Source organism: Canis aureus, chromosome 24 (assembly GCF_053574225.1).
Source record: "Canis aureus isolate CA01 chromosome 24, VMU_Caureus_v.1.0, whole genome shotgun sequence".
Taxonomy (NCBI): domain Eukaryota; kingdom Metazoa; phylum Chordata; class Mammalia; order Carnivora; family Canidae; genus Canis; species Canis aureus.
Window position 1 is genome coordinate 52,440,214 of NC_135634.1, and position 16,824 is coordinate 52,457,037.

Here is a 16,824-nt window from a genome sequence, read left to right on the forward strand (position 1 = left end):
GGAGGGCCCGTCAGGAGGCGACCCCCCGCCCCCCGGTGTCGCTGTGAGGGGCTGAGGGAAGGTCCCCATGTCGTGGTCTCTAGAAGCCGCCGGAAGGAACCTCTTGTGCTGGAACCATTCTCCACGTGGAGCCGGGCAGCATCGAGCCACCGCCTTCCTCTCAGGGCAGGGGTGGGAGTCGAGGTCTCCGCAGGTCGGGTCCTGGGGCGCGGCCTGGGCCTCCCGGGCAGGGAGCGCGGCGTCTCCTCGCAGCCTGGCTTCAGGCCGTCCTGCCCGCCCCCAGCGCAATGAGCCAAGACGGGGTCTGCACGGGTCCCACACACGGTGCCCGTTGGCCGGGCCGCCCCCGCCCCCCTGGCCAGGTGCTGAAGTCTGTCAGACCGTTTCCGCCGCCAGCCCCCACGGGACCCACTCCGCCCCCACAACCCCACAGCTCGCTCGGAGCACCTCCCACTCCCCGCGCGGCCAGGGCCCTGACGAAGCTGCAGGACACAGAGGCTGCCGGGGTCATGGGAGTCATGGGGTGTGTGGCCTCCGTCGTGTGAAAGCACAAGGGTGGTCAAGGACGGCCTTGGCACGTCCCAGGGGGGCGGGGGGTGACCCTGTGCACGGTCCCCCATAGCGTCTGTGCCCGGGGTGCCGCGTGGTCCGGGTGCGGAAGAGCAGAGCCTTCGGAGCCGCCCGAGTGCCCTGTGGACCGAGGGCCCCTCAGAACAGCCCTGCCCCTGGCCACGCTTCCGCGGGGCCACCCAAGGACAGGGACTGAGGGCCGGGCACCAGAGGACGCGCTCGGACCCCGCCGTGCGGGACGTCGTGGCCGCCACAGGCTCTGCCCCGGCCCCACGCAGAGGCGCCTGCTCGCCGCCCTTGGGATCACAGGTCCCCGCCCGGCCGCAGACGGGGAGGCCGCTGCCCTCGGGTGCCCCGCGCCCGCCCCTCAGCACTCCGCACCTTCCCTCACGAGTCGGCAGGTGGCCCGGAGCGGGTCACGGCAGGACACACGGCAAACCGCGCCCACCGGCACCACGGTGGTGCCGAGACAGGACGGGCCGGCATGCCACTGCGACGCTGGGCAGCGGCCGGGAGCCCCGATGCGGGTGGGGACGGAGGGAGGCAAGCCCCCTTGAGCACCTTTTTATTTCTTTTAAGATTTATTTATTTATCATAGAGAGAGAGAGAGAGGCAGAGACACAGGAGGAGGGAGAAGCAGGCTCCAAGCCAGGAGCCCGATGTGGGATTCGATCCCGGGACTCCAGGATCATGCCCTGGGCCAAAGGCAGGCGCTAAAAAAAAAAAAAAAAAAAAAAAAAAAAAAAAAAAACAAAGGCAGGCGCTAAACCGCTGGGCCACCCAGGGATCCCCTCGAGCACCTTTTTAAATTAATTTTTATTCGCCCCTGTAAGAAATTCAGGAAAATGATGACCGATCGCCATCTCCGTGAAGCTGCCTGGAGGTGGTCATTAAACTCCCCGAAGGCCGTGATTCATTGGGTCTCCAGGCTGAGACAGGACGGGGGGACACCGCTGCGAAGCGCTGCCTGCACGGCGTCCCCAGCGCACCCGCTGGCTCCCGGCTCCCTGACCTGCCGCTGGTGGTCTCGGCGCGTGTGCCGCGAGCACGTCGCCTGGACGTCCGCCTCCCGCTACTTCCACAGCTCCCCCAGTGGCCTCTGCGCAGCGGCCTGCATGGTGTCCACAGAGAGGGCGTGGATTTCCTTGTGGACGGCTTCGATGCTTTTGGAAGCGTCGACCATCTGTCCGTCCCCACCGGGAGGCAGAAGAAAAAGGACGGTTAGTGCTTTTCCCGATTCTCCATGTGTGCGGTGGCTGCAGACGGGGCTGGGCTCCGAAGGGCACAGCACACCTTTGGGGTCCTTCGCCCGACCTTGCTGACCTTTGCCCTTGGCCTGGGTCCAGCTCCTGCTGCAGCCCCGACACAGGAGAAGCACCCAGTCTCGCTCCTGATCAGACCCTCCCGCCCCAGCCTGCAGGGCTCTGATCCCGCGCAGCGTGCGGACAGCCTGCCCCCCGCCCCCGAGGCCTCGCCCGATGCTGCTGGGAGCTCCCGGAGCTTCTGCCCGGAAGCCAAGCCAGGTCTGAATCCTGTCCTCCCTGGGAAGGTGGCTTCGTCCTGACCCAGCAGGCTGCCCCCCAGCCCCGGTGCGATCGGTGCCGAGCCGTCACGTGGGAAGCGTGAGGACCCCTGGTCCCCAAGGGGAAGGGGACCGGCTGCCTGAGAAACGGCTCTCTGCTCAAAGCAAGGACGGGGCAGGCCAGGAGCTTCCGTGGGCTCGGGCTGCCCTGCTTCATGGCCGAGGCCGGGCGCATGGCACAATGAGTCCCCGGGGACACCGGGAAGATGCTGCTGGGGTGTAGTCTCCCTCAGAGGCGTGTACGACCGTTGCATGAGGTCGGACAGCATGGCTCAGGATGGCCTCCTGCACAGCCGCGGGCCCCACGCAGTGACACCCCCGACGGCTTCCGGGACCACCTGCTGCACTCCGTGAACCGGATGCAGCCTCGCACACAGGCCTACTGCACGCGCTCACAGGTCTCCACTGTCCCGTGGGCATATCACGCATAAACTATGTCTCTGGTCCTCTGAGGGCCTGGGAGCCACGACGGCGCCGCACGAAGCAGCACCTGGGCCCTGGGCACGGACCGAGAAGACCTTCCTCTGCAACGAGGAGGCCCAGACAGGTGATGCCAGATGGGCTGGCAAGTCCAGGACGAACCCAGAGACCACTAAGTGCTGCGGAGCGGATGCCAGTGAGCGCCCCGGTGTGCAGGGACCTCGGCGCCGGGCCGGGCAGTCTGCTCACTGAAACCCCCAACACCAAGATCAGCAGCGCCCAGATAAGTGACTGTCACCTGAAGTAGAGCCAAGTGAAATCCTACACTCGCAGGATGCGGTGAGAACCTGGCACCCCTGCCCCAGCCTCCTGCCGAAGACGCATGGCCTGGACCCAGTCGTGGGCGACCAGCAAGGTCCACCTGGGATTCATCTAGAATCCAACTGCTGTGACCTTCGGAAGCGTCAGTGTCGTGAAGGTCACAGGCTGGAGACAAGAGGGGGCTGTACACGGGGTCATCCGTTAAAGGACAGCAGTGGACCCACGGGGGAACCCAAACGGGGCTCGGGGACCTGAGGGTAGCGAGGGGCTCGTGCTCGTGTCCCACGTCTGACAGCACACGGCAGGGAGGGGGCGTCAGGCACTAATTCGTTCTCAAAAGGTCTCTGGGGAGGGTTCTCTGTACTACACTTGCGAGTTGTAACTTTTCTTTTTTTTTTTTTTTATAATTGCTTAACATTTTTTTCAAAGAATCCTAAACTTCATTTTTTGATAAATAAACGCTGAGAGTTCTAGACCAGGAGACCTGCCCTACAGGAAAGGTTAAAAGATGTTCTTAAGCTAAAGGGAGCAACACAGGATGGAAATGGGAGTGGGGCGGCCGGCGCGAGCCCCAGCAGCAGGAGCTGGCTTCCTGTTCCCTCCCCGCTCCCGCTCCTTCCTCCTTGACTTGTTCCTCGCGAGGTTTGAAATGTGTTAGGAATGAAGGATAAATAGCTTAAACCGTGTAGAACGGGTTGACAAAGACAAGAAGGGGACGGAACTTTGCGATTCTGTGTAGGATGCGACCTATCAGTACAAAACCCGGACTGACGGTTCCGCCTGGGCAAAGAAATGCCTTCTCAGGGTGTCAGACGAGCCACGCGTGCTCCGCGCTGACGTGAGCAGCGCAGGGAAGGGCCGCGCACCCCGAGCTCCCCCCCGCCTCCCCTGCGTCTGGCCGCCAGAGCCCTGAGCCGCGTCCAGGACGGCGTGGACGGCGTGTCCATCGATTCTGTGCATCTCTGAGCAAGACATGTCACAAAACTCTAGGAAAGGTGATTTTTTGGGTCTGGGAACATTCCAAAATGTTTCCATGTGATTTAATGGTAGTTGCGTCTTTGCTTTATGCCCCTTTGCTTACGATAAGTTTCCTGGGAACTCTAGCTTGATAGCGGGTGAAACCCGACTTTAAAAACACGGAGCCCCCAGAGCGCCACCCCGGGGAGCAAGCGGCCAGGATACAGCGTGGACGGTGGGGGGCAGGCAGCAGCTGACACCCCAAACCTCCACAGGGCGGCAGGGCTGTAGCCCCTCTCTGCAGTGGAACTTATCAGCCGTCCACCAAATCACCTTTGTCGTTGCCCACACGGAAGGGGGGCCCTGGCAACCAGGGTGTGGCCCCACGGGGCGGTCCTGGGGGTGCCCTCTGGGAAGTGCCCTGCGGTGGAGGCAGCAGGGCTGAGGGGCGCCGAGTGCAGGGAGATGGCAGGGTGTGGTGGCGGCCGTGAGGCCCGGGCCTGGGAGATGGAGTGGAGACGGGAGCTCATCCCCACGCAGGGGAACGAGGACGGGCCCAGCGGCCGGATGCGGCCGGACAGGGCGGAGAGGCAGGCGGCCAATGATTCCCCGGGGTGGGGCAGAGCCCCGAAGCAGCCAACCCAACTTTTGAGGAGGTTATGGAGGGGGTGGGGGTCCAGAGCCCCGAGGAGCCCAAAGGCCAAGTGAGGAGGGAGTCACGGGTCCCACGACCAGCACAGCCGGGCCCGGTAAGGATGGCGTGGGGGGGGCTGCTGCGTGCGGGCCAGCTGGCCAGTCTCCCCAACTCGCCCACTGGCCACCAAACTGCTCGGTTTGGGCACAGCTCACAGAGGAACAGAATCTGCTGCAGGAGACGCCCCGGCGGCGACCCTGGAAGACCCCTCACCTTCCAGTTCACGGTCTGATCTGCCATCAGCTGGTGGAAGCGACGCAGGGCCCGCTCCTGGAACTTCCCGTCCTCGTAGCGCTCGCGGCCAAACTCTCCCCGGGTGGCCGCCTCCGCCAGGCGCAGCTGCAGGAACACCACCAGGTCCGGCTTCGGGAGGCCCACGTCCGGCTGCTTGCACCAGTCCAGGGAAAAGTCCTGCGGCAGAGAGCCCAGCGGTTAGAGAAAGAAGGTGGGACGGGCCTGACGTTCAGTTTCACGGTTCCTGACGAAGGGAACAAATGATCTACCGTTTGTCCGAGACGCTGGCGCTTCCTTCTGAGACCTCAGAGGGTTTGCTTGGACTTTGGGAATAAACATTCAAAGACCAGGTGCCGTGCAGCCCCGGGGGCCCAGGGCTCGGACCCCGGCTCCAGCCCCGAACCCACACCTGTGGGCAGCCCCCTGCCAGGGACGCTGGAGACGCGCTGTGAGCACTCGCCGTGCGCCAGTCCTGCACGCTTCTGCCCAGTTCACCTCCATGAACTTCAAAATAGTGTCGTTTCTGGAGGCAAAGGTCATGGCCAGCAAGGCCCCGTCTCAGGGCCACATTGCTCGGACGACAGAGTTAGAACCCAGGTATGCGCTTGGAGCCACAGGCCCCAGGAAGAGACGCAGCTGAGGAGCGAGGCCCACGGCCCCCAGCCACGCGGCAGCACGTCGGGACGTGAGGGAGCCAGGCCGCGGCACGACGGTCCTCCGTCCTGTCCTCCTCTTACAGATGGGACCTCGGTGAGCAACGCTTCCAGGCAAGTGTGGTTCAGGGATTCCAGGGCGCCTGGAGGCTCCGTGGCTGGGCATCTGCCCTCCGCTCAGGTCACGATCCCGGGGTCCTGGGATCGAGTCCCACCTCTGCCACTGTCTCTGCCTCTCTCTGTGTCTCTCACGATTTATTTACTTATTCATGAGGCCCAGAGAGGGAGGCAGAGACGCAGGCAAAGGGAGAAGCAGCTCCCTGTGGGGGGCCCGACATGGGACTCACTCCTGGGACCCCAGGGTCATGCCCTGAGCCACCAAGTGTCCCATAAAATCTTTTAAAAAGGGGGGGGGACGCCCAGGGGTTCGGTGGGTGAGCACCTGCCTTCAGCTCAGGGGGTGACCCCGGGATACCAGGATCGAGTCCCATGTGGGGCTCCCTGCATGGAGACCGCTTCTCCCTCTACCTGTGTCTCTCCCTCTCTGTGGGTCTCTCGTGAATAAAAAAAATTTTTAAATAAATAAAATAAAATAAAATGAAAAAAGGACTTCCAGCCAGCAGAGGGGGGAGGACAGGCAGACTTGAACGGTCATCGGTTTGCGACCCCTCGTGCAGGAACCACCAAGGGCTATTGCCCCAAACGAGGCAGCCCGACACCCTGTGTCTCGGGATGGGAGCCCAATGCTGCCTCAAGTAGCTGCGCAGAGTAAGATTCTTAAAAATTTTAATACAAGAGAAAAGGAGATGTGGGAGCCTGTATTTTAAGAGCTTAAAGAGACATGTCAAATAGGCCCCTAAAGGATCCTGATTCCGTCTAACTGTAAAAACACAAGACAAATCAGACGGTTGGCGACAGCACTGGCCACTCTGCACGCGGACCAAGGGACAGCAGCGCCAAATGCCTGAGGTTTGAGGCGAGACCATGTTTATAAGAAGTTGTTTCGGGGACGTGAACTGAAATGTTCACGAAGGGGCTGCTGCTGTATCCGGAGGCTCAGCGGGGACACCAAAAGGCTCGGAGGCAGGGGACACGCTTGGGGCCAATCCTTCTCCCTGCTGGCTTACACGTGACAAGGTCTAAGCAGCGGAACCAAGTGGCGGTGCGGCCACCGCCATTACACCCACAGAACAGCGAGGCCAGGAAGACAGCACCACACCAGAGCGGAGGGGGCCTGCTGAGCGACCCTCCCGCCCACGGGGGGTGGTGACCAACAGCGGCCGGGGAACAGTTCTGAAGCCGCAGCTCCAGGAACGCCCGCTCCTCCTAGCAACGAAGAGCCAACGTGCAAGCAAAGAGGGGGCTCCCCACCCTCCCAGGGGCAGCGTGTGAAGGCACCGAGTCCACCGGGCGCCATCCCACCGGGGACCAGGCGCACTCACCTCCTTGGCACTGGTGAAGGCGACACCAGAAAACGCGTATCTGTCAACAATGAGGGTGATGCCCTGGCTCAACTTCTTCTTAATTAACGGCCTAGAAAACAGAGAGCACTTCTGAGCCGCGGTCCTGGCCTCGCAGGCCCGGAGCACAACTCACGACACAGCAGCGCAGCCGAGGGATTGCAGCACAGCAGTCCATGACCTTGTTTTTGCTCAGAAAAGCTCTGGAGCTTCTCTTTAGCAGATGCCACCGGGGTGTGAAGACGACGCATCCATGGAAGCATAACACACACGATCACGTGAAGATGGACGAACAGAGGAGGGCCTGTGGTGTCTGCGCAGGGGTGCAGAGGGGCCAGCCTACCCTGGGAAGGAGCACCCAGGAGCAGGTGCAGCCGGACAGCAGGAGGCTCGCGGCCTAGACCCCAAAGGGCAAGGACAAGGATGGGCAGGCTGACCAAGGATGTCCTCGACCAGGTGACGGCAGCTCAACCGCCACCACCCCAAGATCTTAGGAACATGTGCACAAAGGGCTGGACATCAGCAGGAAGTGGCGCTAGTGCTCTGTGGACAAAGATGTTGGTTATGCGTGCCCTTGAAAGGCTCCCAGACCGGCAGGGAGGGAGGAGGCACAGCTCCGGCAGCCACATGCAGCTTCCATCACGGCACTACCCGCAGCCCACGCTATGAAGACTACCTAAGCTCACAGAGATAGAATCGGTGGCACAGGTACACAGAGCACGTGCACAGCCGTGTGCGGCCTGAGGGGTGTCTAGCAGCCGGCCGACCATCTCCTCGTGTCCGGAGAGCAGAGCACAAACCAGTACACGCGGCAGGCTGTGCTCTGCGGAAGGCGGCAAACTGGTGAATGGGGACATCACATGTGTCTCTGCTTCTATGTAAAAAAAAAAAAAAAAAAAAATTCTGGGGAGGAAAACTAGGAATATGTTACCCACAGAGGAAGGGCAGAGGCGGGGGGGGGGGGGGGGGCGGTAAGGCAGTTACCTTTTTGTAGGACTTTGACCCTTAGAAGCACTTAATGTTTTATGTGTTTGAAAACTAAAATTAAATCCAGACGGGAAAAAACCCTAAAACCATACACAAATGAACCAGTATCCCAAATGAACACACAGCGAGCAGGGGAAAATTCTGCTCCAGGAGACCTTGAACACAGCACCCACTGTGCCCTTCCTTGGTCTGAGGATAGAGCTGCCAACCAGCACTGACCTCTGTGCAGGCTTCTACAGAAGTGCGTGAGCTGACGGCACCGAGCGTCAGGAAGAGCATGGGGCCAGCTTGGATCAGCAGGTACCAGGGGGAACGCATGAGTTTTATCACAAATACAAATAGACACAAAGACAGACGTATATGCAGGAGCCCAGGAGCAGGGACGCCAACTAGAGGCAAGCACCCAGTACCCTGACGTTGGTTTCTAAACCCCATACTCCACTAAACAGAAAAGTGCAGCTGGTTCTTGGGCGGGAGCAGGAGAAAACACAAGAGAAACCTAACATCTTATTCTATCAAAAAGTTCTCAAAATATGAGGCCTGGAAACACAGCAAATGGACACAGGAACCAACATGAAGAGATTTCCAGAGGCCAAATCTGCGATCTAAACGCCAAAACGTGGGGCGCCTGGGTCCTGAGTCTGTTAAGCGTCTGCCTGAATTCAGCTCAGGTGATGACCCCAGGGCCCTGGGATCAAGTCCTGCATCGAGGTCCACATTCAGTGGGGAGTCTGATCCTCCCTTTCCATCTGCCCCCGGCTCATTCTCTCTCTTAAATAAAATCTTTTAAAAAAATAAACATCAAAACAACTGACAGTATGACCCACCTAGTAAAAAACGACTTGTGAGTCCGCGTCCCTACTGATGGCAGACGCATGGATGACTACTGGGGGCGGGGGGGGGGGGGGGGGGCGGGGGATGTGCAGGAAAGCTCTTCCTTACATAGGAAGCCAACTAATAACAATGTAGAAGTGATGAATTAGGAAGATCACCATTTGGAATCACAACAGACTTTGGGTGGGATTATTAATAAACGATAAAAATAGAAAAATCAAGGGTTGATAAGAAAGTGGGTATTTTATGTAGTTTTGTAGTATTTCCCCTTTTGACTACTCATAAAGTCACTTGGCCAGCATACCCTTCACCAGCAACCCAGTGATGGCCAAACCACATCATATCCCTCCTGGCTCAACGTCCCAAAGAGGACCAACCCAATGTCACTTCCATGATGTTTCTCCAAAAATACAAACGCAGAGGTACTCGTGAGGAAATATCAGATAAACTGTGAATTTTATAAAATAAATGACCTGCAATTTTAAATTAGGAAGCAAGTGATAACACAAATGTGGCAAAGTATTAGTAACAGATGAAGTTTGGAGGGGCATACAGGAATTCTCGGCACTGTTCTTGCAACTCTTCCTTCCAGTTGACTGAAATTATTCCAAAGTAAAAACTTAAAAATAGGTAGACGTGGGCAGCCTGGGTGGCTCAGCGGTTTAGCGCCCCCTTAGGTCTAGGTGGTGACCCTGGGGTCCCGGGATCGAGTCCCGCCTCCGGCTCTCTGCATGGAGCCTGCTTCTCCTTCTGCCTGTCTCTGATGAATAAATAAAATCTTTAAAAACAAACAAAAGTAGAGGAGAAATGCTAGATTGCTAACAGAAGTAAAGAAATCACTCATTTCTAGGAACAAATTCCTGCATAGAGTAGTGTTTAAGATGCTCCTGGGAGAGCGCTGGGTTTTGGTCAACAGAGATAGGGGAGGAGAAGGAGGATGTGGCCCCATTCTGTGACGGGAGTACCACACATTCTGGGCGCCCGGACTGTAAAGATGCCAAAGGACAAGTATCTTCAGGAACCAGCAACCACCACAGTTAAGATAAAGCAGAGCAAAAAGGTGGACAACGAAAGGGCTGGAGGAAATGCCAGTTTCGTCACAAGGTGCTTCCCAACAGTGCAGGTTTACTGAGCACTGGTTCCCAGGTGTGCCTGGTGGTCGTGGTGCCACGTGTGAACCTAGCATCTGGCCTGTCACCCAAGGACTTTCAAATCTGACGGACCGAATGGCAGTGGCTAGAATGACCAAAGGGGTCACAGCGGGAGTGGACGGCAAGCACACAGGCCTGTGTGGCAAGCACAGGATCCCTAGAAGTGGAGTCAGCATTACTTTTACTTTTCATTTTTATGTACACCTACATTATTTTTCTACAAAGCCTCAAAAAGAAAAATTGGAACAATGAGGTAGATAACTTCCAGATGTACTAAAGAGCATAAAGACAGACGATCTCATTTTCTTCTAATACTTGGGAGTGGGAAGGCCTTTCCAAACAAGACACACTTAGCCGGAAGAAAGTGGTGCAGGCCTGGAGGAAAGCGGTGCAGGCTTGCTTGCAACTGTGCAGAACCACAGGAGGGGGCATCTGCGCAACAGCCTTTCTGGAAAGCACCCCAGGCTAGGAGTCAGGGCTCCGCAAGGCAGAAACAGCCAGTTCCTACATGCTTTGTAAGTACGACCCCATTTATTTATGCTAAAAAAAAAAACAAAAAACACTCCACTGTCGTGTGTATATAAACGGAAACAAAAGCATCTAGAGGCAAACAGCACAGGCACTTGATCAAGTTAAACGTCAAGGGAAGCAGCAGGAGTAAGAAGACGTAGAACAGAAGGGGCGTGTTAAGGTGGATTGTGAGCTTCGGTTAACAGGCTGTCAACACGGGGCGCCTGGTGGCTCAGGTCACGGGATTGAGCCCTCGGGCTCCCTGGTGCTCAGCACTGTCAGCTCATCCCTGTCCCGCCCCCTGCTTGCACCTCTCCTCTTTCCTCTCAAATAAACAAAATCTTAAAAAAAAAAAAATGTGCCCACATCAGTTTATCCACGGAAACAAATATAACTCCCTAATCTAGGACAACATCAGATTTGGGTGCCCGGAGCGGGGGGACCTCTACAGTCCTCACCAGATTTTTTTTTTTAAGATTTTATTTATCCATGAGAGACACAGAGAGAGAGGCAGCGACCCCGGCAGAGGGAGCAGCAGGCTCCATGCGGGAAGCCCGACGCGGGCCTGGATCCGGGCTCCCGGGTCACGCCCTGGGCCGCGGGCCCCCCTGGAACCTGACGCTACCCTGCGAGGTGAGGCCTGCGAGGAGCCGGGGGCGGGGGGCGGGGGCAGCGCGGGGGGGAAGGGGGAGGGGGAGGGAGCCGGGGGCGGGGCGGGGGCAGCGCGGGGCGCGGGGCGCGGGGGGCGGGGGGCGGGGGCGGCCTTTACACTTGCTCCCAGCGGTTGGCGGAGAAGAGCAGGTGCACCGAGTGATCCTCCACGTCGCTCTTCTTCTCCAAGTAGGAGCTCAGGAGTTGCCCGATTTCCGTTGATCTCTCTGCAAAGAGGGAACGGGCACCCGGTGAGCGCCGAGGGCTGCGACGCGGCCGCACACGCCCCGGGACCCCGCCCGCCCGCCCGCCGCCCGCCGCGCGCGCCCACCCGGGAAGCGGAGCAGCTCTGCGCGGTGGCCCGCGGCGCACAGGGCGGCCACCAGCCGGCGGCTCTGCGTGCTCTTCCCCGCGCGGTCCACGCCCTCCAGCACGATGAGGGCCCCGCGCCCGCCCGCCATCCTCGCGCCCGTCCGCCCGCGCCCGCCGTGACCCCGCGACCCCGCGCCGCCCGGAGCTCCGATTGGCGGGCGTCCGCGGCGCGCGCTCCGATTGGCTGAAGCGGGGGCGGCACGGCGCGCGCGGCGAGGGCCGGAAACGGCTGTGGCGCGCTCCGGGAGTGACCCCCTCGGCCTCGCACGCCGGGATTGGCTGCCCGTCCCCAGCCTTGCCCGGATTGGCTGGCATCGGCCCGGCAGGGACCGGCCTTCCGGGCGCGGCGGGCGCGGCGGGCGCGGCGGGCTAGGCGGGCGGGCGGCCGGAACCCGGGGCTGCGGGGCCGTGGGAGCCGGGAGCCCGCCCGGCGGAGACCCGGGGCGCGGAGGGGCGGGCCGTCGGCCGGGGGCGGGGGCGGGGGCGGGACCCGAACCCGCGGCTCCCCGAGGACGCAGCTTCGGCTGGAGCCTCCCCGGGTCCCGAGGCGGCCGCCGCCCGCGCTGCACCTGCCGCCCCCGCCGTCTGGGCCGCGGGAGCCCCGGACAGCAACCCCCCCCCGGATGCAGCCCGCCGCCCCGGGAGCAGCGCCCGGCCAGGATGCCCGTCCCCCCGGCCTCCCGGGGTCAGCGTGCGCGCGGAGCCTCGCACCACGGCCGCAGGGGGGCCCCGAGCTGGCCTGGCCGCCCCTGCGCGCGGAGGAGCCTCGTGGACGGGGGGTGCAGGCGGTGCTGCAGGCGGTGCTGCAGGTGGTGCCGCAGGTGGTGCTGCAGGTGCACCCGACTGCCGAAGCCCCAGCGAGCCCGGGTATCCAGGTGCTGCAGGCCCAGCCGGCAGATCGTGCCTCCTACATCAGTGCCAACCCCGGTGCCGCAGCACCAGCCTGACCGGCTTCCCTCTCCACCCGTGGCTCCAAGGCCAGAGTCAGGCAGCCACGAACCACTTCCGCTGGTTGCTGATGTCCAAGCTCACGTAGACCCTTGAGCTGCTCCAGCTTGTCCCTCCCGGTCACCGGTGACTCCAGCATCCACGCCCATCCAGTGCGGGTCTCGTGGCCCTGCCACTGACCCAGGAGCACCCTTGCATCTGGCCGGCAGTCCCCTTTCTGCTCTGCTGCATGGGCGGTTACAGGTCAGGCCCGGTGTTCAGCACAGTCCACCTGGAGCCGTGCAGGTAGGCTCTGCACAGCCCCACGGAGGCCTCCTAGGTGGGCACAAGGACGTCCTGTTGGTGGAGGAAATTGCAGTGTTCTGGTGTCTGTGCTTGGAGACGGGGGACCCAGAAAGGGTTGTAAGGTGCTGATAGTTGAAGCTGGCTGCTGGGCACCCAGGGCCCATTAGGGGCCCCCTACTCTTACACGTTTGAGATTGTCCATTAAAAAAAAAAAAGACACTAGAGCCCTTTGACTGTTCCCTGTTCCTCGTGTGTCATCCCTTCCGCCTCACAGGACTGTCATCAAAGTCCTCACTGGGTTAGCCGGCCGCCCTACCAAGACAGCACGGCCCAGGGGCTCCCAGCAGCTGCAGTCTTCCCACCCTGCGGGATGGGGACAGGTCTGGTGTCTCTTCCTCTCCGTTAACCTATGCAAATGCAGTCACGTTGGGGGTCCAGGTTCAACCTATGAATTTGGGGGGGTATTCAGTCCACAGCCCTCACCCACCTCCAGAAGGGTCTGCTGGGCACGGGCGCCCTACTACGTCTCCCAGTCCCACTTGTGTGGCCGTGTGGCTGAACACCAAGTACGTATGAGCAGATGTGGGGTGTGCTGCTTTAGACAGAAAACTCTCCCTCTGCCCACTGCTCCCCCTCCTTGCATTCCAGCCTCGGCCACTGACAACGGCCACTGACAACGACAAAGCTCCCTGGGGGCAGACCCCATGCTGGAAGGAATCTGGGCCCCTGAGTGGCCCCAGGGACGTGGCTGCTGCCCCCTGGGCTCTTCACATTGGGGCTTCTGCACAATAAATAAAATTCTGTCTTGTCTAAGCCACTGGATTTTGATTGGGTTACTCTGTTAGACTGGCCTAGCCTTCCTCTAAAGCACTGTTTCTTGATGGGTGACATGTTGATTGTCACAATGTGGTGGGGTGCTACCTGTATCTAGTGAGTAGAAGCCACGGATGCTCTAAAGCACCCAATAAGCACCCCCGACCCTCACCCCAGCACAGAGTTACGGGCCCACAATATCAACACTGCTGAGGTTGAGAAACCCTGCTTTTAAGTACATCACAATAAAAGGAGTCCTCTCTCTGGTTGCTTCTAGACCTCTTTGTAAGAGGATTCATCAGTTTTCTTAAGTGGATGAAAGAAGACGAACTGCTATCTGGAAGAAATTATTCTCGATATCGGATACATGAAAGGCCATTAGCCTTATTTTTCTAGATGAAGGCATGAAAATCAGTTTCCTCGTAGATCGTAGAGGACATAAAATGATAGAAGTGCAAATAGCCAGTGGATATGGAAAAGTATGTTTAGCCTCACGTAAAATCAACGAAATACAAATTAAAACACGTGTTGGCTTTTTGGTTATTTTTTTCCTATCCAGTTACTAAAAAAGCCTGACAAAATCTAGGGTTGACAAAAGTGTAAAACATCCTTCATAATGGAGTGTCAGTATAACTTTTCCCTTGTGCAATTCGTTTAGAAGTGTCAGCACTTAGAACATGCAATACTTTTAGAGCTGGCAATTGCATTTCTTTTTTCTTCCTTTCTTTTTCTGAGAGAGGAGGGAGAGGGAGAATAGTAAGCAGGCTTCACAGGCAGCCTGAGCCCCATGTGGGGCTCGATCTCAGGACCCTGAGATCATGATCTGAGCCGAAGTCAAGAGTCCAAAGCTTAACCGACATGAACCACCCAGACACCCCTAGCAATTCTGTTCCTAAGAACTTATCCCAAAGAACTAATAGGACAAGGTGTAAATTAGAGATGGACTCAACCCTTGCTACTCCTCCCATTGAGAGGCGTGTCTCGTTCCCTTCCCTTCAGATCTGGGTTAGCCCCAACGGTTTGCTTTACCAATAAAATATGAGATGTCAGGACTACTGAGTAGAGTTCACAAGTATTGCAGCTTCTACTGAGGCGTCCTGGAACTCTGGAAGCCCTGCACGGCAATAAACCGAGTACCGCTACCTGGGACTGTGGCGCTGGAGAGGTCCTATGTAGGCACGCTGGGCCATAATGCCAACCGAGTGACCCCTTCTAGCCACCCCAGTGAGGTCTAAAATGTTAGAACAAAAGAATCACCTGGCTGAGCCTTGCAGAAATGTGACTCAAAAATTGTGATAATCGTTCTTTTAAACCATTGTTTTCAGGTAGCTTAGTTTGCAGCAATAAATAATTGGAACATACAGCCATATGCATAAATGTTCACCAGGGCGTTTTTATGCTAATGAAAATTGGAAACAAAAATTAATGTACATCTATTGTTAAAATATGGCACACCAAGGCAATGAAATATAGTAAATATAATAAAGTAGAATTGAATAAAACATGGCCAGATGTTTGTGAAGAGTATTAAATTAAAAAGGTAAATAGTGGGCAGCCTGAGCCTGGGTGGCTCAGCGGTTTAGCGCCACCTTCACCCTGGGGCGTGATCCTGGAGACCCGGGATTGAGTCCCGCATCAGGCTTCCTGCCTGGAGCCTGCTTCTCCCTCTGCCTGTGTCTCTGCCTCTCTCTGTGTGTCTCTATGAATGGATAAATAAAACCTTAAAAAAAAAAAAAAAAAAAGGTAAATAGTAGGGAGCGCCTGGGTGGCCTAGCGGTTGGGTGGTTGCCTTTGGCTCAGGTCATGATCCGGGGTCCTGGGATCGGGTCCCACATTGGGCTCCCTACAGGGAGCCTTCTTCTCCCTCTGCCTCTCTCTGTGTCTTTCATGAATAAATGAATAAAATCTAAGAAAAAAAAAGCACATAGTAGAAAAATGGATAATATGATTCATCAGTGAGATAACCAAAAGCCCAATTTAAAAAATGAGCAAAAGTTATGGGGTGCCCGGGTGGCTCCGTTGGTTTAGCATCTGACTCTTGGTTTCAACTCAGGTTGTGATCTCAGGGTCACAGGATCTGGCCCTGCATCTTGCCTCTCTCCATGCTCAGTGGGGAGTCTGCATCCCCTCTGCCCACCCCCCCCAACTCTGTCTCTAAAGTAAATACACCTTTTTTTTTAAAAATATAAGACATGGGCAAACGTTATGGACAGCTCACCAAAGAAGATAATAGATGACAAGTACACGTGTGAGAAGATGCTCATTAGGGAACTGCAAATAGAATGATGAGCCATCTCTCCACACCTATCAGAACAGAACGGTCAAAATCAGGGACACTGGCAGCAAATGTTAGTGAGGACGTGAGCAATGGGAACTCTTATTCTTCGCTGGTGGTGATGAAAGGGGATGGGGCCACTTTGGAAGACAGTTTGGTGGTTTCCCACAAACCTAGACAGTCTTACACTTCTTCGTATTCAACCAAAGGAATTTGCACACAAAAACCTGCACAACAGTGATTATAGTAGCTTTACTCGTAATCGCCCAAACTTGGAGACAACCAAGGTGTCCCTCCGTAGGTGAACGGGTAAACCGTGGCCCATCCAGACCATCAAGTGTTACGCAGCATTAAGAAGAGACGAGCCGTGAAGCCACAGAAGAGCGTGGAGGAGACCTAATGCCTTTTACTCCGTGGAAGCCAACCTGAAGTCTGCACACTGTGCGCCCCCAACTCCACGAGATGCAGGAAAAGGGAAAAGCGCAGAGAGAGGGGAGCGCTTGCGGGGCTGCGGGGAAGGCGGGGCGCGGCGACAGTCCCGTTGGCTGTAGGGCGATCCTGTAGGGCGATCCGGGTGGTCAGACGCTGGTGGGGCCGAGGGGGCGCACAGGGGGCCCCGACCCGATCTATGGGGCTCATGTGATAATAATGTATCCGTGTTACCGCATAGTTATAATGAACGTGCCACAGTGCACGTGCTTGTCATGGGCCCGCGCGCGTGTCTGGGGTATTCGGATCCCCGTTTCTCGATTTCCCTGTGAACCTGGAACTGCTCTATTTCTAAAGTCTATGGAGCCAAGGAAAACAGCAGGCTTGGGCCGAGGGCGGGCCGCGCCGTGGGCACGTGTGCACCTGCCCGAGCCCCGGGCCCCGGGCGGACGCCGAGCCGACGGGCCTGGGTCCGGGGTCGGGCATCGCCGGCTCCCAAGGAGACTGGGGTTTTCAGGGACCGCAATGTCGGCGAAGCGGGGTCTCCATGTGTTGGTATTTGGCGGGCTTGGGGGAGCTCACGAACGGGCTCCCCGTCTACACACGCGTCTGCACCGAGGAAGCGGCGACGGCACGGCCGGGGCGCGCCGGGCGGGGGAGGCGCCCGGGAGGCCCCGG

General features: G+C 58.1%; 1 protein-coding gene across 2 annotated transcripts; it reads right to left on the bottom strand.

The window, feature by feature from the left end:
* Window positions 1-1,369: 1,369 nt before the first annotated feature.
* Window positions 1,370-11,523, bottom strand: DTYMK (deoxythymidylate kinase). Of its 2 annotated transcripts, XM_077869607.1 has the most exons (5): window positions 11,356-11,523; window positions 11,143-11,251; window positions 6,874-6,964; window positions 4,758-4,955; window positions 1,370-1,753 (listed from the first exon to the last, which is right to left on the bottom strand). In XM_077869607.1, the coding sequence occupies exons 1-5, from the start codon at window positions 11,483-11,485 to the stop codon at window positions 1,643-1,645; spliced, it is 639 nt and encodes a 212-aa protein (XP_077725733.1). In that variant the 5' UTR covers window positions 11,486-11,523; the 3' UTR covers window positions 1,370-1,642. The 2 variants fall into 2 exon arrangements, with proteins under 2 accessions (XP_077725733.1, XP_077725734.1); XM_077869608.1 differs by lacking the exons at window positions 1,370-1,753; window positions 6,874-6,964 and having other exon boundaries at window positions 4,761-4,883.
* Window positions 11,524-16,824: the final 5,301 nt, after the last annotated feature.

Bases quoted from the DNA above. Each gene is read 5' to 3' on its own strand.
- DTYMK (XM_077869607.1), bottom strand. From the start codon at position 11,485: ATGGCGGGCGGGCGCGGGGCCCTCATCGTGCTGGAGGGCGTGGACCGC. The intron at 11,252-11,355 runs GTGGGCGCGCGC...CCCTCTTTGCAG, and splicing joins AGAGCTGCTCCGCTTCCCGG to AGAGATCAACGGAAATCGGG. The intron at 6,965-11,142 runs GTAAAGGCCGCC...TCTGTTTTCTAG, and splicing joins GCCAACCGCTGGGAGCAAGT to GCCGTTAATTAAGAAGAAGT.